This window comes from Andrena cerasifolii, chromosome 16 (genome assembly GCF_050908995.1).
Source record: "Andrena cerasifolii isolate SP2316 chromosome 16, iyAndCera1_principal, whole genome shotgun sequence".
NCBI classification, from domain to species: domain Eukaryota; kingdom Metazoa; phylum Arthropoda; class Insecta; order Hymenoptera; family Andrenidae; genus Andrena; species Andrena cerasifolii.
The window spans coordinates 5,324,735-5,346,665 of record NC_135133.1 but is presented as its reverse complement, the minus strand read 5'-3'; the positions used below and the strand labels follow the sequence as shown (position 1 = coordinate 5,346,665).

Below are 21,931 nucleotides of genomic sequence, written 5' to 3'. Positions count from 1 at the left end.
GTTATCTGAAGGTACCGCGTCCTATTGGAGAGTTCTCCAACCCGAATATTATCCATTGGAAATCTGCCTTTGAGCCAAAGAATCAGCCAATTCAAAGTTGGGCGCTCTTTGACATTCTTTTTGCCTTCGTCCAGAGAAAATAACAATTATATTAATCAATCTGATTGCACAACGAACTACAAAGACTCGGCACGAAAATAACTTAAGAAATCAATTTATATACGTTTCCATGTAACCACCATCGACTCACCTTCTTCAATGAATTGAACATTCGTAAAAAAGGAAATGGTTATTGCTTTTCTAAAATTGATTTACGTACTTCTCATGTTACATCTCACAATATAATCAATTTATATACAATTTAGAAAGTGCAATTGAAAATATAGATCCTTGACAACCTTCAGCAAAGCTTTTTGTTCAGATTTTATGTAAGAACGATTAATTATTGAAGGTTTTTGGAAGCGGAAAGTTCTATTCCATTTAAACGTCGTATAACATTTCTCTATAAGTTCCTACTAGGTGCAGAAATCAGCTGGAGTCAACAGGAACGTATGACATTGCTGGAGGTTTGAGGGGTTGAGCCAGAGCGAGAGAGAAAGTGGAGAAGGTAGAGATGCGCGATAAGGATAGAGGTATTGGCGTGCCACCAACTTTGATTTTGCAATCCTGTTACCTCCTTTCTTGTGTTAACAGAAGAACACAGCGTAAGATGGTTTCTTAGAGCGAGAGGTAATTGGGGGTAATTCTATTTCGATTTTAGAAAAAGACGAAGATACTCCGAACGAGCTAGTCACTTTAGTTCGCCAATGCGCCGCTAGAAGATAAGCGTGGCTTTGTCCATGCATCGAACAAACTTTCAATAGGTACATGCTCTTTTAAAAGTAACAAATTATTAATGTTTCACGATTATCGTTGCATAATCAGTTACATTGGCTCTGTAAAGGGCTAGATCTTCAAAACGTAAAATAAGCGAACAAAGCAATCGTTTTAACTGATTAATTGCGTAATAGATTATGTTGTAACGTTGTATGCAAATCACATTGAAATTTGAAACAATCGCTGATTAAGTAATGCATGCAATTTCGAAAGTTTGAACTCTGTAATTAAATGAAGTACTATGATGTTATCAACAAGACTCTCCCCACTAATGTGGAATGTGCGAAAAGGTCCGCCAGGTACGAAACGGTATCTCGATTCCCTAGCGCCAAGGAGTTAATATCGCACGGTGTATCAGTGTGGGTTAGGTTAGTGAGGGACTTTGAAAGCGCACGTACCATGGTCCAATAACCTAATTTCTAAATATCTCATTTTTGTATTTTCATTTGTGAATAAATATTTCTGAGATAATGTTGAGCATTATTTTATGCCGCCGCCTGCCACGAGCTGGATACAACGAAAAGAGAGTTTGGATCAGATCATTTACGACACGCTCGTTTAAATCTCGACAGCAAATAATTTGCTACGAAGGAGGATTCTCTCGCATTTCGGCACGCAATCCGATATATTCAGCCTTCGGAGTTAGGGTAATATTTCTGTCTTTCATATAATTACGTATATAGTTCATAGAATATTGTGCAGGTTAACTGACATAGACACTTACTTATGGATATAATAATTACTACAAGGAATAAGCACCTTGAATTGATAACAGTAAACCTGCACCCCTTATCTGTGATGACAAACATTTGCTTACATAAATAAATATTGCGATAAGTGTTCAGCAACGAACGCAAACAGTTTTACCAAGCTGGTTAAACAATGGGTATCAAGTAGTTACATATAGATAGATAAATACTTTATTTCGGCCTCACCGGCCTTGAAATGGGACTTGACTTTACAATCTAGCGATCATTCATCCTTCCCTGTCATTACCCGTCGCTGTTACCTTCCCTCTTATAAACTATATATTTTATGTTACTTAAACTTATATCTACACGCTATATCTGTCTTTGTTGTACTATTTTCCTTCGTAACTTTTTTTCCACTCCCTTAACTATCCCAATGTCTTCTCACACGCTGACCCTTCCAATATCTTTTCTATTCCGTGCTCCGGTCTATCGACTGCTATGCAGTCTTTCACTAAGTGCTTTAGTCTGTTAAGCTCTCTTTCACGCAGTCTGCATTTCTTTTCCTCTTCCTTTCTCCAATACTTGTTGTTTTCTTCCATATTGCCGCATCTTGCCCTTGCTATTAAACTTTGCGATTCTCCACCTCTCCAGCTCCACTCTCAGGGATAAGTGATCCGATTCTTTCCTCGAGTAGTTACGTATATCTAGAGTATATATTTGTTGCCTCTACAGATATAACATAGACATAATGGGTAGAACGTCAAGGGAACGTCGTCGAAAGAAGAAGCTAAACGTTACAGAGGTAGCTGAGAACGAAGAAGAAAGTCTGACGCATCTAAAGTCTTGGTTATTGAGAAATAACTGTTTGTCGATTTCTAATTTAGTTCCGTCAAATTTTTCTCTCACTGGTAGAGGGTTAAAAACATTAGAGAATATCAAAGTCGACGATGTATTGATCAGAGTACCATACAAGATACTGATAACAACATCCACAGTATCGCAAAGCGATATTAAACATATATTCTCAAAGAACGAATGCTATAGTGCTCAATGTATATTATCGATATTTCTTTTATATGAATCGCATTTAGGAAACACATCGAGATGGTATCACTACATTAATAGCCTGCCTCAAACTCTAACGAACCCAGATTTCTGTACACAAAAAGAGAAGAATCTATTACCAGCATTTATTGTGGATTATATGTATGAATCTCATAAACTTCAAAATGACTTTCGGGTTTTAATTAGATTTATGAATTCTGTGGGTTTAAACAGCCAAGTTAACTGTCCACATTGTAATGTACATTTTCTGAAAGTAATAACGTTTGAAAGATATAAATGGGCATATTACATTGTTAATACAAGAGCAGTGTATATAGATACAGATCAGATAGAGACGAATCGAGATATTCCTAACATAAAACGTCCCAATAACTTAGCTTTGGCGCCTTATTTAGATTTGTTTAATCATGATATTCGTAGTGCCACGCGCGCATCTATAATTACAGATGAGAAGGACGATAAATCTTATGAACTCTCTACATTAAAATCATTCGATAAGGGGTCACAAGTTTTTATCAACTATGGTGCACATAACAGTCTCAAGCTGTACGTTCATTACGGGTTTTTCATACCAAATAATCCATTAGATGAGGTGTATTTTAATATTTCTGACATAGAAGCTTGTCTGGTTATTCCAAAATTCAAGTTAAACTTTATTGTGTTTAATAAGTTACAAAGAAACATGGCGTTTACAAGAGAGGGCTTGAATTATAATGCAAAATCGGTGTTATTCGTATCGAGTACGAAATTACAAAAGGAACAGTGGAGCACAAAGATATACGGAGATTCTTTTACTGCGGAGGATATATCTGATACATACAGCATCGCGAAGAATGTATTAGATTTAAAAAGAAATGAATTAATGAATAATTTACAAAATATGAAAAGTCTTAAACACTATACCCAATGTTTCTCAATTGCAATAAGTCTCGTAGAGGAATATATTACAATATTAACTGAGTCGTATAATAACTTGTGCACATTCGAATAACAGTATAACTGAAGACAGTAATGATTTGTAATTGTATATAAATATGCATGTAGCATAAGTTTATAACATGCTATTAGAACTTTGTAAGATTTTAATAAAAGAATTTAAATATCTGATCAAACATTGTTTAATTTTCCATTACTTAAAAGAAAATAATTGAGTCATTAATACATTCATACACATAATACGCTATGAACGATTTTAAAAAAACTATTTTACTATGTATTCGATAATATTTTGATTGAAATTCTATTGAAAGTAACATAAAGCTTCTAAGTAATATTTTTACAGTGTTGCAGTGGAAATGTAATCGATCGGGCGCAGAAGAAGAAAAGTATACTTCAGTCAAAGTCTATCGTGCCTCCCATTAAGTTCCCACTAATATTATCTGGCTTTACGGGAGGCAAATCGGGTCAACAAAAAAGGGACTGCTTTCATCCTGGTGCGTCGAGTTTAAGTCGCGAAGCTATCGATCTTAAAGATAAAGAACCAATTACCAGTATGGATATGATGAACGCGATGCTTACATATATTTGGCCGAAAGTAAGTTATCCAAAGAACATCACCTATGCTACGATATTACATATTTATTGTAGCTCTATTTTTAGGACGATCCAGAGATAAAAAAGAGAGTTAAGATAGCCGTTGGTTTACTCGTTGGAGCAAAAGTTTTGAACGTCAGTGTTCCCTTTATTTTCAAACATGCAGTAGACACTCTGAATGCTAAAAGTATAGCGGCTGGCGGCGGTGCTGTTTTAAGCCTGGGCACTGCACCAGAAACAATCGCAACAGTAGCAACTTCATTACTTGTGGGATGTATGTGCATTATATGCCTTTGAAAGCAACACTTTATGCGTAATAACCATTGTCAATCAATTATATTTTGTTTCCATAAAACAGACGGTATAGCGCGCGTAGGTGCGGCAGGTTTTAGCGAACTACGAAATGCAGTATTTGCAAAAGTTGCGCAGCACTCTATTCGAAAAATAGCGAAGAACGTTTTTCTACATTTACATAATCTGGACATGGCTTTTCATCTGTCTAGACAGACTGGAGCGTTATCAAAGGTACGATAAATTCGGTTTATTCATCTGTAATTTTATCTTTCGTTATTATAGCTTTCATATCCAATATTTTTTGCAGACGATAGACAGAGGAAGTCGTGGTATAAATTTTGTATTAAACGCTATGGTATTTAACATTATACCTACTATTTTCGAATTGGGTCTAGTCAGTACAATATTATACCTAAGGTGCGGTGCAGAATATGCCACCGTTGCGCTCGGCTGTGTCGGGATTTATGCCGTATTTACGTTAGCCGTTACTCAATGGCGAACGAAATTTAGAATTTTTATGAACCAAGCGGAGAACGAAGCGAGCAACAAAGCAATAGATTCACTTATCAATTACGAAACTGTAAAGGTACACGGTGAACTTAACTTCTCATTAAGTTAGCTATGTTAATAGAGTACTAATTCAGAAGTATATTTTTTATGCTAGTATTTTAATAATGAAAAATTTGAAATGGAAAGATACGACGAATCGTTGAGAAAATACGAAGGGGCTTCGCTTAAAACGAGCACGAGTTTAGCGATGTTGAACTTTGGACAAAGCGCTATATTTAGCGCTGCCTTAAGCTATATAATGGTATTAGCGTCTCAGAATATTATGAATGGTAATATATCTTTCATTCAGATTATACAGAGTATGCGAAAGAATAGAGTTTAATATTATTTCAATCTAAACTGAATACAGGTACTATGACAGTTGGGGACTTAGTGATGGTCAATGCACTCTTATTCCAATTGTCGGTTCCTTTAGGATTCTTGGGCTCCGTATATCGGGAAGTTAGGCAGGCTTTCATCGATATGCAAACTATGTTTACCGTAATGACGATGGACACGGCTATTAAGGTACTTACACTTTGCTCCATAGTTATTCAAAATGTATCAATATGCGAATGATTAATGTACTCTATGTATTGTGTTAGTCTAAAGTGGGTGCATTACAATTTAATATAACGCCGTTTAATTCAAACATTGAGTTCAAGAATGTTAGTTTCCAATATGTCGAAGGAAAGCCTATTTTCAAAGATATCAACTTTGCCATTCCAAGTGGCAAGAAAATTGCTATCGTTGGTGGATCCGGTTGCGGGTAAGATTCTAACGCGATTCACGCGCGATGTGTGCGTTTTAGATAAAAAGGCGACATATTAATTCATAATTTATGCTTTCAGCAAGACGACAGTAGTGAGATTATTATACCGATTCTTTGAACCACAATGTGGAAGTGTTCATATTAATGGACACAATGTACAAGATATAGATTTAGATACTTTAAGGAAATCGATAGCAATCGTGCCTCAGGTAATTAAATCGAAGGACCGAGGAAAAGAATTAACAAAATATATTTTGTAATAATCATTTCAGGATACCGTTCTCTTCCATGAAAGTATCTTCTATAATCTTCATTACGGAAATTTATGTAAGTCGAAAGAAGAGGTTTTCGAAGCAGCCAAAATGGCGAACTTGCACGATTCCATTCTGAAGTGGCCGAAAGGGTATGACACACCTGTTGGTGAGCGTGGATTAAAATTAAGCGGCGGCGAGAAACAACGAGTAGCAATCGCGAGAGCGATCTTGAAAAACAGTCCGATATTGATCTTCGACGAAGCTACATCATCCCTGGATTCTATTACGGAATATGTAAGTTCGCGTTGCGTTTCAGATGTTATTAATGCATATTCCAGGGTAATACTTTCATGGATAATACGTTTGTAGCATATCCTTGAAGCATTACGCAGAGCAACCACCGGAAGAACATCCATTGTTATAGCGCATCGTTTATCTACTGTCATGGATTCAGATGAGATTTTAGTATTAAATAATGGTACTTTGGTAGAGAGGGGAACGCACAATTCTTTACTGGCCACACCAAAGTCGTTGTACAGTAAATTGTGGGAAACTCAGCACATGGGGATGCTGAAATCTGAGCGAGAGAAAGATACTTGTCATAGAACTCCGGGAGTTTGAAACAGAGAAATTGTGTACTACCTACGCAGGTAATAATGTCTGTATGCTAAATTTCACCCGTTCGGGACTGATGCGTATCTTAATCACGTGGTTAAAGTTCCCTTTACCTTAATGTAGAAACAGTTACAAATGTCATGAAATGTCATTGAAAAAAATTACTATTTATTCTATCGTCGTATATTGCAAGTATATCGACGACAAAGAATTAGGCGAGTCATCAGAAATGTATGTATTTACGATTGTTTCATATTCGTACTATTCGAAGATTATATCGTGGTCACACATGCGCAGTGCGCTTGTTTATTTATATGTGAATAAATTGTATAATATGTTTATAAAAAAAGTTAACTATTTTTCAGTAATATAAATTGTATATTACAAATATCCATTGGCGTAACTAGTTAGGGGGCCGAGTAGGCCTGGCCCCCCTAAAATGCAGATTGGCCCCCCCCAAAACGTGGAATGGGCCCTTCCTAGAAAATATCAAAATAAGTAAAAATATTCGTCCGTCAAATAATCGATATTTTTTATCCAGTTTACTCTTTGTTTTAGTGTCAAAAAAATATGTAGGTAAGTGGTTGTTATAAAATTTGTATGTATATAAAGATTTTCTCCACTTATAAAAAAAAGAGTGAGCGAGAGAGGGGGCGAGGGGGGGAGATGGGGCCTGCCCCCCCAGACAAAAATCCTAGTTACGCCAATGCAAATATCTCTATTTAGTTGCTCTGTAAATGAAGTAATAATATATACTCTTTGTAAATATAGAAAGTAATTCAAATTACATGATACATAAGAAGATTATTCGATTCTTTGTCTTATCGATCGAGGGGCAGAAAAATAAAGCAGTAACTTAATATTACTATTCCTTTTAATTATATGCGTGCATATCCTCGCTATCTTCTAGTTTTTAAAATACAACAATATTATTGTTGCTAACATTTTTAGTTACACAAATGCAAATCATTCTGTCCTGAGGCTATGTCTTGAGGTATTTTTATTATGTGCTTCTTTAAAGATAAGTTTCAGAATGCCCCCATTGTATTGAAGAACTTATTTTGTAAATATGCTCGATTTTAAGAAGCATTGATTGGTGAAATGTTTGTGTATATGTTACCTTAGTAACCTTTTCAAAACAACTATGGACGTGGATTGGTCTTCAACAAGTTTCTGACAATCCCACAATTATTTGCACTTATGAAGTAATATAAAGGTATATTATGCAGGCTTGAGATGCTAGTTGTGATGCAGTATTTGAATATATAAAATGCAAACTGAAGTACCTACGTTGCCTGTAGTACACTTCAATGGCCACAAAAATTCTGATAGGTAATAGCAACATTACTAAACACTTTACATACATTTTGACACCTATCTGTTCTACAAGGTTTCGTTTTACATGCATCTTACAAATCGTTTTGCACTTGTATTAAAATATTTAAGAAGAAGCGAAGTACTCACTCTTGGAAATTACATATTCAGTGTACTGAGTAATTTATTACTCTCTACTTTTTTCTGCAATCTCATTTCCTTTGCGCTTTATATTCTAAGTGTCCCGCTATAGAGAGGTAACTATATATTACTGCGATTTACAGAAGACAAAATTCTAAAGTAACAAGATCAGCAGCAGAAGCGAAATTCAATTTACCGCACAAAAATATAGTATGTCTTCAGTCCAACAGAAAAAACTTGCATCCTTTACTTGGTTTGTATTAAGATGAATGTGCCTGTGTACTTATTCTTACAATATTTTAATTTACTGTAGATCTGCGGGTAATAAAATATGGTAAATTAATTACAGTCTCACTTTGTACATTACTGTTTGTTTTCTAATTGCTTATAGGACGTCCGTACCAAAGTAGTGTCAGACAGCAGCCTCCTTCGGAACATTTAAAACTTAAAAGAAATAGTGTCGAGCAAAGAGTTCTGTCTGCAAGAATGCTACGCGTTAAAGAGTTACAAAATCAATTGGCTGATGCGCATTACCAATTAAATGTAATTATTTTATTGTAATTATCTATATTTTACGAATAACATAAATATAGAGGCACGCTCAATGTAATTCTTTCTTTCTCTAAAGGAGTTAGCTAACGAGAATAGACTACTGAAGGCGTTGCAAAAGAGGCAGGATTCTGCACTGAAGCGTTACGAAGGCACAAATGCAGAATTACCACGGATCATTAACTCGCATCACGAGGAGTTGCGAGTACTTCAAATTAAATATAAAAAGTTAAAGATCTTACATAAAGAAACCTGTGATTTATTAAAGGAAAAAGAAAATGAACTTCAACAATTACAGGTGAGCATCGATTATATAGAACGCCGCTATATACAAAGCGACGAAAGAATCAATGATTTCGTATTATTTCCAGTTCCAAAACAAACATTTACTACAGCTCAGTAAAGATCGCAACTTGGGAGAAAGAGAGAAATTGCAGTTACAAGTATCTGATTTAAATCACAGGGTAGAACAGCAACAAAACACCATACAGGTAATTTGAGACTTAGCACGGTAATTTGATATCTCGCATAATGTTTGTAACGTCTAATTATTTTGCCAGTCTCTGCACAGAAAGCTGACTCTTGAGAGTAAAAGTTTGAAGCACCAATTGCACGTAGAAATTTCCAAACGAAAGGAAACGCAAAAGAATTTAGAAGAAGCGATAGAGAAATTGAGAAGTGTAGAACATTTACTAGATAATAGAGAGCGAAAATTATATTATAACGGACACCTAGTGCTACCTAATAGAAACAGGCATTTTGGCACGCGATCTCTTACAAATTTAAGAGACATTAGGTATGTGAAGAAATATAGTATTAAATTATTTTCTTATATCGCCGTTTTACATACAACGATACATATTTTAGTTCGTCAAATCCACTGAAGTTATCCGGTCAGAGTAAAAACTGGCAAGCAGATGCGCAAGAGAATAATTTGGTAGAAATTAATTTCATTAAGTAATTCTGTAGATGTTTGTGATTTCTTGCGGGATACATTAACGTTATTCTCGTAACTTTTAGCCTATGCTTCCTACGCCCGAACTAAATGATAAAAGCGCCAAAGCAGATGGAGGGATTAATTCGAATCAATCTTCAGATTCCATGAGGACAGAAACGATGGCTAATTTGGAACAAGTACGGAAATATCGCCTTCAGAAATCATCGCACAGGAAGATCTCGTCAGATGATTCCGAAGAGAAGTCTAAGGAGTTAGATTTTAAGATGAATGAGAATTTAGAGCGGCTAGAGGCACAAGACGAGGACCACCCAGATCAATACGAGATAAATGCAGATAAATTTAGAAAAATACATAAAAATCGGAGGTATCAAGACTTTAATGAGCTAACGCAGGAAAAGCTTGCTTGCTCATCCGAAGATAGCGACAATGAGAACGAAAAGTTCAAAGATAATTGCTCGAATGCGGCTAGCAATTCTAACAAACTGTGTGCAAGGTTCGCGATAGTTAGAACATTTAGCTTCGTTAAAACCGATGCTTCTCATTAATTGTAACATATTTGATTGAATTTTAGATTAGCCAGCAGCTCAGATGACAATTCAGATTCAAAGAAATTAGCATTCTCCAATTGTAAATGTACAGATAAATTGAATGTTTTAGTGCAAGAGAGAAAGGATTCTTACGAAAGTGATTCAGAAGCAGAAGCTGAAATAAGAAGAGAATCAATTAAACGTTATTTGTCACTAAACCATCAGATCGATGGCTTCGAATTAATTTCACCTATACACGGTGATGAAACAACGTCTCGCTTTTTAAACGAATCGCAAAAGATTCATAAAAATTTAATTAGCGAATTGCAAGCAGAAACCGAAAGCGTTGAAAACGAAAATTTCTATAATTTGCAGTATGATATAGAGCACATAGGTACTAGTCATATAAAGCACAATTCGAATAAATTTCCAGAAGATTTTCAGAAGTATGTGTCGGTACAATCTACACCCCCAGAAGAAGAAGAAGAAGATAATGATATAAGGGAAGATGATCTTGAAGATACATCGTTACAAACGCTCTCTATGAAAGAATTTAATCAACTTGAGACTTTGTTCAAAGCATCTGACAAATTAGAGTCAAAAACCCCTTCTGTTGAGTCGCTAGACGAACCTTCTGCAAAGAATTCGTTAAATTCATTGAAGAATTTGGATGAAGGGCAAATGCCGAATATGACTCGCGACAATGAAGCAGAAACGACGAATAAGAATGCACTTGCAGACGACTATCATATAGAAACAAGAAATAAATTAAATAAGCACGAAGCAAATAAGGAGTTAGAAAATGTTGAGGCTTTATCAAACAATGAAGAATCTTGCGAGAGTACTCCAACTCGTGAAGCGTCTAATGACATTGATAATACGATAATTGAAAGCAGTGCCACAACGAGAGTAGTTAGTTATAACAAAGAGAAGCTGTTAGCAACAATGCGGGCCATTGATGATAATGAGAATATCGAATATATAAATAAAGATTACGCTAAACATAATGTAACTAGCAGAAGACAAATAACGGAGAATCTGTTTCGCGGCTTACCCACTCATGCGAGAAGGAAGCAGGATATTATTAAACATATATTTGAGACTGAAGGGATTAAAAACGAGCCCGCGGGTAGTTGTAACAAGTTACACTGATGTAAAAATTGACGGGGAATAGGAGACTCTTTGTAAAGTTGTGACGAAGAGATAAAACTGTTTGATTAAACTTAGTATATGTATCATATTCTTTTTATAGTGCAAATATTAGTGTCACGTATATGAGAGGGTAGAATCTTCTCACTAAATGTAATTAAATATTTAAGAATCAACAATTGAGAACTTTATATACCCCCTTTACCATAATTCTAATTTAATTCCCGCAAAATATACATACATCATGATAACAATTATAATTTTAATAAATTATTGGTTTTGTTCGTTACTGTCGAATTAGCATAGTTTTAAATTATTTGCTTCATTTCCAAGTAACGATGTATAATTGAAAATCTTCATTCGCAAGTTGGGTGGATTTAAATTTCGCGCCATCAATTGCATTGGATAACCTGGATAACTATTCATTGTTGACAGCTGCATAGGAGCCGCATATTCGTCGTGTAATTTATGAAAATAGAATCTTTCGATGTGCGATGTTTTAAATCTCGCAGTAACGAATAGAACGCAGAGAAATACAGGTTGCATCTATTGTATGTACGCAGACGAAATCTTTGTCTCGCAGATTGGCAATACTGTTCTCAGGATTGACAAGAAAGAGGAACAAACAAGGAAGCAACAAGAAGGAACCTGTTGTGCATAGAAGGCAGTGGAATGAAGACACGCCGCGAATACGAATGCCATAATGAACACCAAAACAAACCATGAATATACTTCTAATTCATATAATGGAGGTACTTGTTTATCAGTCTTTAATAACAAAAATCGCTATCTCTTTAACATGCTTGTATTAATGAAAGTTATTCAGAATTCTTCGAGATATTAGCAAAGGCGAATTGAAAAACCGTCTGCTGGGCGTCCTTATGGCGTCTGCTAGAATGACGCTTGGAAAATAAGAAATTTAATTCCACGCGTAAAGGGAATAAATGAATCGTTACCTTCTCCGTTATATTTTTCGGCCTCTTGTCTATTAAAAGTGCGAGAATATCTTTGCCGTATCTATGAAATTAGAGATCCCAAATTCTCCGTCCATTGACTGTCATATGTCATGATGTCAGCAAAGGATCAACATATTTATTATTGTTATAAGAATACTATAATACTTGACGCAACAAATAAAATGAAGTCGGATCGTTTTTACTTGTTAATAGAAAGTTGAAATTTGGTCATGTGAGTTTAAAGAATTTTTAAATAATAATAATAAAGTTCGTTGTGTGTAATATATAGGAAATGTATAAATTAGCTTACTTTATTTATATGGAATTCACATTCCGTTAAGTTACATAGGTATTTAAACGTAATAGTTTTTACAATCTTGTCTACATGGTGTAATTAAAAATGATTTTATGTTGGAATAAGCAAATGTTTTTAGTTTATATTATTTAGCATTATCAGTCTGCATTAATGCTGTGAAACGCGTTTGTTCCAGGTATTATGGGAAGCGACAGCCCTGCCGCTTTGCTAGATATGCTCGCAGAAGTTGCGTCTCAAACATTGCATTCGGAAAAGAAGCGCAGTAAATCGCTACTGGCATCACAATGCAAGACAAAAACGGAGTATATAAAGAGGAAGACTCAAGAATTATCTTTCACCGTGCCACAGCTTTTATCCATGCCTCCGTCGCAATTAGTTAAACAGTTTTCTATTTTTACGAGCGATGAACTGAAAAGGCAGTACTCTTACACGTGCGCCCTTATCGTTGGATGCGGTCAGAAATATACTAGTTTTGCGAGCGAGGGGAGGGCGAGGATGTCCATTAAAACACATTTAGCAGAGCATTTGGAATATTTGAAGACAAATAAGGAAGCCTGTGAGTAAGCATTGTCGTGTGTTTGTAAATAATCAAAACAAATAATTGTTTATCGGTGGTAATATAATAATCGCATACCTGTAACTTAACTTTGTAGATAAGACGTTTACTGCAAAGTCAGTAAACTTCAGAAATCATAAAACAAGTTCGCAAAGTAAAAAGAATAGATTACAGCAATCAAGGAAACCGCAGGAGACATTGAATAAAGAGAATAAGAATGTTATTATCGAGAAGTCAACGAATTATCTGCGAAATATTCTATTAAATGATTCCGGTTTTAAAGAATTAGACAGAAATAAAAGCCACGAGAAGATCGAAAGTTCCAAGAAATTGCATAATTCAGAACAAAAAGATACGGAGAGAACGGATTTCCGAGTTCTTGGGGATCATAGCTACTTTGAACGTTTAAAAGATGAGATTCCCAATGACAAGGAATCATCGTCTTTTGACAGTGTTCTTGAAAGTACAACGACAGATGAAAATGTTAGTATAAATGTAATGTACGGGCTTGAAATTAATAAGTACATACTGAAAATGATTCTTTTTACTTAGATCGTGCTGATGGTTGTTGGTACTGATACCGTCCACATGAAAGAATATTCTCACATCAATCAAAAGTTGTCAGAAAAAGTGAACGACGAGTCAGACACCATTTACTTACCTGGTAAATGCAGAAAATATTTAATAGAATTTTATTACAGTTTCAATTACCTTCACGCTGATATTTAAATTGTGTTTCGGCTGGCTTTCAGACATATCATGGTCGGATGAAAGTTACAATAAAAATGTAGAGATTACGACTACTAAGCCGAAAGGTAAAGCGAAGTTTATAGGCACCAGTAAGGAGGAAAGAGAAATGGCGCTAGCTTTTATGGATCGTATCAAGAAGAAGGGAAATCCGGCTGGGAATAATCTCGAATGCCGGATCTGCAACCCCCCGCGAAGTTTCACGGCGCCTACGACATTAGTGTCCCATTATCGAAGCCATGCCGGAATAAAACCGTACGAGTGTCGTATATGCAGAGCCGTTTTCACAAGGAGGCACAGTTTAAAATATCACATGCTAATCCATCAAAATCAAACGCGATTCACGTGTGCCGATTGCGGCAAGAAGTTCAGGCATCCCTCGCATTTTAGAGAGCACCGACGTAGACATACTGGCGAGGCACCGTTTGGATGCGACGATTGCGGGCAACGGTATGCAAAATATAAATGCTTATACTTTAAATACACTGGTCACATTAATTAAAGGATCACCTCCAGGAACTCGAAAAATAGGGGCAAGTTCATATGGTCATAACTGCGGCAAAAATAATCGTATCGATATCTTGAAAATTTGATTTGAAAGCATAGAATCCTTACTTTCAGCTGCTTTTTCAGATTTTAACTGTATTGCTTTTCGGCAAAGTTATAACGATATAAAGAGCACTTGGTCAATTTTAAAAAAATTTCTTCAACTTGCGAAAGTTCCACGGGGAGTATGAAATTTTTTACACAAATTCCATTTACACCAGTCGAAACGGTAACTTCAAACTTACAGGCCACAGATAAAAAATTAACGCAGCGGGTTCCAGTTTTGCCGAAAAGCAATACAGCTAAAATCTGAAAAAGCAGCTGAAAGTAAGGATTCCACGCTTTCAAATCATATTTTCAAGATATCGATACGATTATTTTTGCCGGAGTTATGACCATGTGAACTTGCCCCTATTTTTCGGGTTCCTAGAGGTGATCCTTTAATTAATGTGAGGATTGTATATGAATATCCTTGGTTTAACAGAAATATATTTATTTTATTAGCTTTAAAACAAGAAACACTTATAAACGCCATCTAAAGACAAGACATGGTAAGGTTTTAACAACTACCGGAGAGTTGCTATACCTCTCCGAAGAAGACTTCCAGAAAGTTCGAACTAACAGGAAGAAAAAGAATGATATAAATAAGGAGCAGGTAATAGACGAAGGCTTAATCGCGGCAAAAACGATTATGCAGTATCAGAATGATAATAATCAGCTGCAGGACACTGCAAGCGAAAAATACATTGTCAATGAAGATACTACTGATACTGATAAAAATTGGGACTCAAGTGATGCAATACAGATTATCAAGAATTGTTTCGAAACCTACGAGGTTTGTCCAGAATCTCATTTGAATAAGACTGAAATCACAGAGACTGAAATACCTATAGATAATAGAGTTTCTAATGAAAATAAAAATAATTTACCAGAGGAACACGCGAGCAAAGTACAAGGAATATTGCCAGAATTGCAAAGTGCTTCTTATAATAAGTTAGAGCTAGTCGAAACTGAGACAGCTCAGATTGTATGTAACGATAAAATCGAACAATCGGAATTGATTTATCACAACCTGAACGAGACGCCGTCATACTTCAAAGTAGAATATAATAATTTGGTGAATAACGAGGATGAGGATAATATAGAATTCCAAGAGAGCATTGAATTGCCGGGAAGTCAATTTAAAAATCACATACAACTAGTGGAGCGTACCGAGGATTATTCTCGACAAAATACGAATTGCGATAAAGCTATGATTGTTACGCAGACGGATGAGAAAGATGACGATAATGTCAACATTTTCAATGATAAATCTTATCAAGAAATGCAGGAGATTGGTATGGCAAAAAGTTTGATAGATTTGAACAGTTCTCAGACAGTTAACGAAATCGCTAGCGAGACGTTATCACCAACGAAAGATATGGCGCTGAATCAAAATGACGACTGCACATTGAGCAAAGATAAAACGCTAGGCAACTATCAAGCTGTTGTAACAGATCTGATGAACGACGAAGTGGTCGCGTCCACGAACAATGCCTTTGGGAAGAATCATAAACTGCTACGCCAGGCCAAGCAGCGTTTATACATCCATAACGAACCTTTGACCAGTATAATAGTACAAAATAAATTCATCAATATAATTCCACGCCAGTGCGAAACCACCCACGATCAACAAATTAAATCAAAAGCACGGTTGAACAAAAATCGAAAATTCACGCTTATGAAGAAGCACGTGCAAGCAGTCAACATACAACAAAATGGAAACCAGAACACGATCTTATTATTGACCAATGATGCTTTACAGAATAGCGTTCTTAGGATCGATGACAGCAGCACTGCCGACAATGAAATTCAAAAATAAATATTCGACAGGAGTAAGTAAAGTTTACGTTTATTTTTACTAAATCCGAAATATTACGCGTTTAAAGCGATATGCAAGAACACTTTTATAGAGATAGAGTTAGTAAACATTATGCTAATAGCGTATAAAATACAAAGCAACGCTTTGAGTTTCTGCATATGTAAATATTGTTAGGAAACAAGTAGATTTAATATTTTTTACTGCTTGAAAAATAAATATTTGAAGATACTGATAGAAAACTTTATAAAAAAGGATGAATCTAATAAAATATTTTTACATGATTTTTATCGTGTGAGATGCACAGTATTAGCATAGCTTTGATATATGATAAGATTAAAAGAAATCGGATAAAGGCATGCATTTATTTTGTTTCTTAAATGAAATTATTTTTGCAATTGTTCAATATGCAGCCCATTGTTTCTATGGTCTATGAAATCTTCAGCTATTAACCATTCCAAATATTAAAATTAAAAAAGAAATTTCTTATTGAACTTGCTGTGACAACCATATATATATACATATTAACAGATTTATTAGATGAAATCATTAAAAATGTTTAATTTTCCAGAATATGTTAGTATGAAAGAGAGTTACTTAATAGTAGTAACATTTATTTGTGTGCCAAATATCGGAAAGCGTAGTACAAATTCATAATTTGCTTAACGGGAAAAAGAATGTTTATTATTGGTAATTGTTGTTTTATAAACTTTTATATAAATTTCTACTGATATAAGTTGTAATAAATCTAATTTGCAACATTTCATATTATTTAGCTCGGGCAATTTATGGAGGATGTATTACCTCTTTCTGTTTGAAGCGCGCAACACGTAGGCGTAACGCATACACGAACTATAAATCCCTTATTGCGAAATGGATTGCATTATATGAAAATTTTGGTAATCAGTTTTTTATGTTTAGAATTTGCTTTCCAGAGTAGCAAAACTGTACCACAGTTATGTTATTTTACAAAGAATATAGAACCGTCGGACACAGATTACGATGTTTTTCCAGTACAGCTCAAAAATGTCTTCCATAAAAATTAATAATTTTTATTCAGCATTACATCCTCGATGTTGTTGTAAGGATATTAATATAACGGTATTAATTATTAATCGTGTACAAGACAATGTAGAATATATCGAATGCATTAACAAAGATCTAATTAAGTAATACTTTTTGATATTTTGCTACAATATACTAACAGCAGTCTAGAATATATTCCAATACGAAGCCTGAGAACTTTGTGAAATTGCGAAAGAACGAAATTTTAGATATCGCCAAACGTAGTCGAAATATGTCGCCAGCTTATGATATATTTACTGTAAATACTCGAAATGTTTTTAAAGAAGTAATATTAAATTTATTTTTTGGTGAAGTACCTACTGTAAATAATTGCCAGAGATAATGTCCTAATTGCAATCAGTTGATTATTATGCGATTGAATCACATTCAACATTCCTAAACAATACTTTAAAATTTCTAATACTCTAGACTCTAGGAGTTACTTATAATGCAGCCTACTTACAGAAATTTATGTAGCATAATAATTTTTATAATCTATAGAGATATAATATAAATATCTATATGCTGTTATATTACAATTGCATTATAATTATTTAGAAACATGCTTTGCTACGAAAGAAGTATACAACAAGCGCAGTTAATATCCGCGAGTACATTAATGTTTTCAGATTTAAAGCTATATTATATAATATGGAAATTGTATTGTAAATGAGATTTGACTAACTAATATAACAAACATATATTTAGAAACTGAGCAATATTAAAATTACACACGGTGGCGTATATAGCGGTAGATAAAAAATAATAAGAGCTGAATTAATTATATTACATAATTTTTTGCATAAAATTAAAATCCTTTATCGTAATTACTAATTTTAAATACGAAGGTTTTAATACTCATAAACTGTATGGACAAAACTTAAGCATCTATTATATTCTTATATCTATATAGAAATATCTGAACAAGTCAATTTCTTACGTCTTTTATAAGATACGAAACTAGCGATTAAGAAATTTTCATGAGCGTTTGTTCCGTGTAAAATATAACGTGCCTTAGGTGCAGTATAAAATTGGTTATCAATGACATAAAGTATGGCAGCAATTATATGAAAGATATTCATACATATACTTTGTACCAAATTTTTTATTATCCATAATAAACATTACATAATTATAACGATGTTAATGTGAAGAATAATTTTAGTTACATATTGTATTTTTATACCCGTTTTGTACTTAAAAGAATAAAGACTTTGAAATTATTTCACACCATAGTTATAAACATAAATGTATTCTTCGGACATATGTATTTTACGCAGTGTATATTTCTGCTATCAATTTCTGCGGTTCTTACTGTTCCATACCTTTTCTGATTTCTTTAACTCCCAATTTGTTACGTCTGTAGAAACTTGGCAACAACAATAGAGGAAGAACAGTAAAATGAATATAGAGTACCATATATCTGTAACAGAAATGATATAACAATTTATTTCTATAAACGGGGTGTACCTAATAAAATCTACTATTTTTATTCAAAGTAATTTTCAAAAGGAACCAATACCGTGTAATATTCTGTAGATGTATACGTGTCCGATTTCTTCGCCAGCGAAGAAATAAAAATTCGATATCACTGACATTGCTAAGAGAGGAGTTGCTAATGCACAATTAAATCGCCTGGCATTCGCTGGTGACATATACTTTCTCTGTACGTCAGAATAGTATTTACTTTTCCCAGCTGTTTTCACGAAGCTTTCAATATTTAATCCTATAAAATTAAGGAACGCCCAAATAAAAATGTTCATTTGCGTTCCGTGCCATACGAAAACAAACGTGAAGCACAGAAAGGAGGCAAATAGCTTATTGAAATTTGATTTTAATAACGGTGTATAAATATATCTGAAAAATATTAAAGTTCTTTCGTCTTCGAAAACACACTCGTTGTAAGGGGCCGTCCTTAAATTTCGTAAGGGTAATTTTTACGAATTCTTACCCCCTCCATCCCCCAGTATAAAAATACGTAAGATTTGATATTCCAACCCCCTCCTTACATAATATTTTTACAATTATTTTTTTCAGTTATTAAAATTCTTTTAAAGAATATATACGGTGGCGGGCGAAAGAAAGCTTACACCCTTTAAAATCGCATAACTTTTTTTATAATTGGCCCAACGACTTGAGTTTTTTTAAGAAGCTAGAATTAGTTTGCTAAGTGACGCATTTCGTCGGTTTGAAAAAAATTGTAATTAGTCGGAATAATTCGACCTTATTCTGTGATCTTTAAGCGTTTGTAGCTCAGAGCAACATTAACCGATTTTCTTGAAATTTTTAGCATGTATACAACTTACTTAAATCTACAAACGACAATTAATTCTCATTACAGGAAAAAAAAGTTGAAAAAACGACCTTCACTATTTTTTTCACTATTCCGACCAAATGCAATTTTTTTCAAAACGACGAAACGCGCCACTTAGCAAACTAATCATTCCAGCTTCTCAAAAAAACTCTAGTCGTTTGGACCAATCCTAAAAAAGTTATGCGATTTTAAAAGGTGTAAACTTTCTTGCGTCCGCCACTGTAATTCATTTAACTCGGTTTCGGGAAATTTAAACTAAAACTACTTTTCTGGAACATTAATGATAGAATTTGTATTTATTGAAAATTAGATAAAAAAATATTACGTAAGACGCCACCTGATTCCCCCCGCCCCTGGAAGAAAACGTAAGAAATTCGCGACCCCTCCCCCCCCAAAAAAGCCACGTAATTTAAGGATGACCCCTAAATTTTACCTCGAATGAAAATGTCATACCTTATGAGAAATGTGTATAAACCTTTGTCAAAATACTTCCACATATCGGAGTACAAATGAACTCTCGCCACGCATTTTGGCTGAGAAGGAGCTTTCATATGGTCGATTGCGCACAGAGTATGATTAAGTCCGTATACCACGACATATTTAATTAAAAAGAACTGTCCCATGCAGTATCCTAATCCATACAAAGTCCATGGATTTAGAATTTTAACGACCTGATCGAACGAGGGAACAAGCTCATTTTAATAAAATTGTGGCAAAGAAATTTATACTTGAAATATGCAGTTTTACCTCGGGACGATACTGTATTGCACTGAAGTACAGGAAATGCAGGGAGAAGTTTGCAAAGAGTATCCAAAACAGGTATCTAATTAAATTTAGTGCAAAATATCCCAATTTTGCAAATTTCCAGATCTTAATAGGACCCTTTATCTGCAAAAATGTACATATTATTGTTCTCCAATAGGCCAATTCCATTTTGTAATGTAGAAATGAGATGTACGTACAGAATCCATGAATTCGTTATATAAAATTAATGGTCCTAAGCATAATGTAGGTAAATACAAGCAGTACGCTAATGTCCACATAAGGTTTCTCAAGAAATAGGATACGCCGGACTTATTTTCTGAGTGAATCTCTGTGTTATCTATGCTGCTGCTAATGCTTCTCAACTGAATCCAGCACATTGTAAGAGTTAGAATACTATGCTCCTCGTCACCGAGTCTCAATATATTTTGAAATGTGCCATCCGGTATTTTGAGGAAATGTATGACAAACAAGAATAACGTGTTTATCACCCATGTAGTGGATTTGTTGTGTTTATATGTTAGAATATACAGTGCAGTTGGTTGTATCAATGCACACAACATGGTTATCGTTCCAATATGGAAATACAAAAATGAAAGGGACATGAAGATGTACCAGCAGCATAACAGCTGTAAGAATATAACAGTCAGTTAAAAAATAAGGGATAAATAGCATACCGAATAGTACTAAAGTATCACACCGTAGTATTCGGTATAGTCCTAATGATTTGGCTAAGGAAATGATGGCAAGCTATCCATGGCATTAATCTAAATATCAAGGGTATCCAGATCTTCCACTCCCCGTCGGAAACATCCTGTTTCCTTTCGATCCACGTCCACCCTGGTGCAAAATCATTGTACAAGTCATCGTAGCCATTGAAGTCTAAAAATTACATAGGACTTGAACGACGAAAGCTTGATTTCCCGTAAAATGTACATAATTCGAATTCTTACAGGGGCTGAGTAGAGAAACTTTATAGACAGAGTAAAGAACGGCGCTGGTCCAAGAGAAAAAGTAAAAGAAGCTTTCGTATTTAGGCAAATCCGTGACGCTGTTCGTCACCGTACTCATATTCAATTATAATTTATATCTGCCGCTTTATTTTCATTTAAAGTCACCAAACATAAGGATATTTTCTACACGCCTCAACGAATTACGGAATGTTTACACCTGCATGCTCGTTAATTCTTTTTACTGGCATGGGTTCTGCCCATAGTACTGCCATACTTCCCTCTAATCAGAGAATTGAAGCTTTCAAAGTAATATCATTAATCGACTGTAATTTAAAATTCGAAGGATTTGAAAGATTCTTTTCTTTGAAAGAAATGAAGACAAAGACACGATTTATCCATCTTGCGGCTCGTTAGCGAACTAGAGTAACTAGCTCGTTCTATCTTTATCTTTTTCCAAATAGCATTTCCTCTCGCTTTAAGAAACACCTCTTCGAATCTTGCGCTCCTGCTACAAAGAGCGACGACGGTATTAGGCGCGCATGACCAAAGTTGGTAGTGCGATGTTCTTTA

The 21,931-nt window shown here is 34.7% G+C and overlaps 4 protein-coding genes across 8 annotated transcripts; 3 read left to right on the top strand and 1 right to left on the bottom strand.

Annotated features, from left to right (window-relative positions):
* Positions 1-508: 508 nt before the first annotated feature.
* Positions 509-7,515, top strand: Abcb7 (ATP binding cassette subfamily B member 7). Its single transcript, XM_076829855.1, has 11 exons — positions 509-1,523; positions 3,916-4,167; positions 4,233-4,440; positions 4,525-4,691; positions 4,768-5,046; positions 5,125-5,299; positions 5,380-5,537; positions 5,615-5,778; positions 5,861-5,990; positions 6,054-6,329; positions 6,405-7,515. Exons 1-11 carry the CDS (start codon positions 1,347-1,349, stop codon positions 6,654-6,656), a joined length of 2,238 nt encoding a protein of 745 aa, XP_076685970.1. The 5' UTR covers positions 509-1,346; the 3' UTR covers positions 6,657-7,515.
* On the top strand, positions 6,562-11,467 carry LOC143377977 (uncharacterized). The gene is made up of 10 exons (XM_076829854.1): positions 6,562-6,685; positions 7,880-7,982; positions 8,249-8,358; positions 8,497-8,648; positions 8,734-8,952; positions 9,026-9,145; positions 9,215-9,450; positions 9,522-9,591; positions 9,675-10,105; positions 10,184-11,467. Exons 2-10 carry the CDS (start codon positions 7,921-7,923, stop codon positions 11,289-11,291), a joined length of 2,508 nt encoding a protein of 835 aa, XP_076685969.1. The 5' UTR covers positions 6,562-6,685; positions 7,880-7,920; the 3' UTR covers positions 11,292-11,467.
* Positions 11,468-11,757: 290 nt separating this feature from the next.
* Positions 11,758-18,560, top strand: LOC143377591 (uncharacterized). Of its 5 annotated transcripts, none has more exons than XM_076829051.1 (7): positions 11,758-12,040; positions 12,736-13,116; positions 13,214-13,599; positions 13,669-13,780; positions 13,869-14,313; positions 14,914-16,283; positions 17,203-18,560. In XM_076829051.1, the coding sequence occupies exons 1-6, from the start codon at positions 11,992-11,994 to the stop codon at positions 16,268-16,270; spliced, it is 2,730 nt and encodes a 909-aa protein (XP_076685166.1). In that variant the 5' UTR covers positions 11,758-11,991; the 3' UTR covers positions 16,271-16,283; positions 17,203-18,560. The 5 variants fall into 5 exon arrangements, with proteins under 5 accessions (XP_076685166.1, XP_076685165.1, XP_076685164.1 ...); XM_076829050.1 differs by having other exon boundaries at positions 17,189-18,560; XM_076829049.1 differs by having other exon boundaries at positions 16,839-18,560.
* On the bottom strand, positions 18,420-21,912 carry Rasp (protein-cysteine N-palmitoyltransferase Rasp). Its single transcript, XM_076829053.1, has 7 exons — positions 21,362-21,912; positions 21,109-21,290; positions 20,609-21,037; positions 20,394-20,534; positions 20,100-20,317; positions 18,855-19,189; positions 18,420-18,755 (listed from the first exon to the last, which is right to left on the bottom strand). The coding sequence occupies exons 1-7, from the start codon at positions 21,477-21,479 to the stop codon at positions 18,628-18,630; spliced, it is 1,551 nt and encodes a 516-aa protein (XP_076685168.1). The 5' UTR covers positions 21,480-21,912; the 3' UTR covers positions 18,420-18,627.
* Between the last annotated feature and the right edge of the window lie 19 nt (positions 21,913-21,931).

Bases quoted from the DNA above. Each gene is read 5' to 3' on its own strand.
- LOC143377591 (XM_076829051.1), top strand. From the start codon at position 11,992: ATGAACACCAAAACAAACCATGAATATACTTCTAATTCATATAATGGA. The intron at 13,781-13,868 runs GTAAATGCAGAA...GCTGGCTTTCAG, and splicing joins AGACACCATTTACTTACCTG to ACATATCATGGTCGGATGAA. The intron at 14,314-14,913 runs GTATGCAAAATA...TTATTTTATTAG, and splicing joins TGCGACGATTGCGGGCAACG to CTTTAAAACAAGAAACACTT.
- Rasp (XM_076829053.1), bottom strand. From the start codon at position 21,479: ATGAGTACGGTGACGAACAGCGTCACGGATTTGCCTAAATACGAAAGC. The intron at 21,291-21,361 runs GTAAGAATTCGA...TGTAATTTTTAG, and splicing joins AGTTTCTCTACTCAGCCCCT to ACTTCAATGGCTACGATGAC. The intron at 20,318-20,393 runs GTAAAACTGCAT...TCGTTCGATCAG, and splicing joins CAATACAGTATCGTCCCGAG to GTCGTTAAAATTCTAAATCC.
- Abcb7 (XM_076829855.1), top strand. From the start codon at position 1,347: ATGTTGAGCATTATTTTATGCCGCCGCCTGCCACGAGCTGGATACAAC. The intron at 4,692-4,767 runs GTACGATAAATT...TATTTTTTGCAG, and splicing joins AGACTGGAGCGTTATCAAAG to ACGATAGACAGAGGAAGTCG. The intron at 5,047-5,124 runs GTACACGGTGAA...TTTTTATGCTAG, and splicing joins TCAATTACGAAACTGTAAAG to TATTTTAATAATGAAAAATT.
- LOC143377977 (XM_076829854.1), top strand. From the start codon at position 7,921: ATGCAAACTGAAGTACCTACGTTGCCTGTAGTACACTTCAATGGCCAC. The intron at 7,983-8,248 runs GTAATAGCAACA...TGCGATTTACAG, and splicing joins GGCCACAAAAATTCTGATAG to AAGACAAAATTCTAAAGTAA. The intron at 8,953-9,025 runs GTGAGCATCGAT...TATTATTTCCAG, and splicing joins ATGAACTTCAACAATTACAG to TTCCAAAACAAACATTTACT.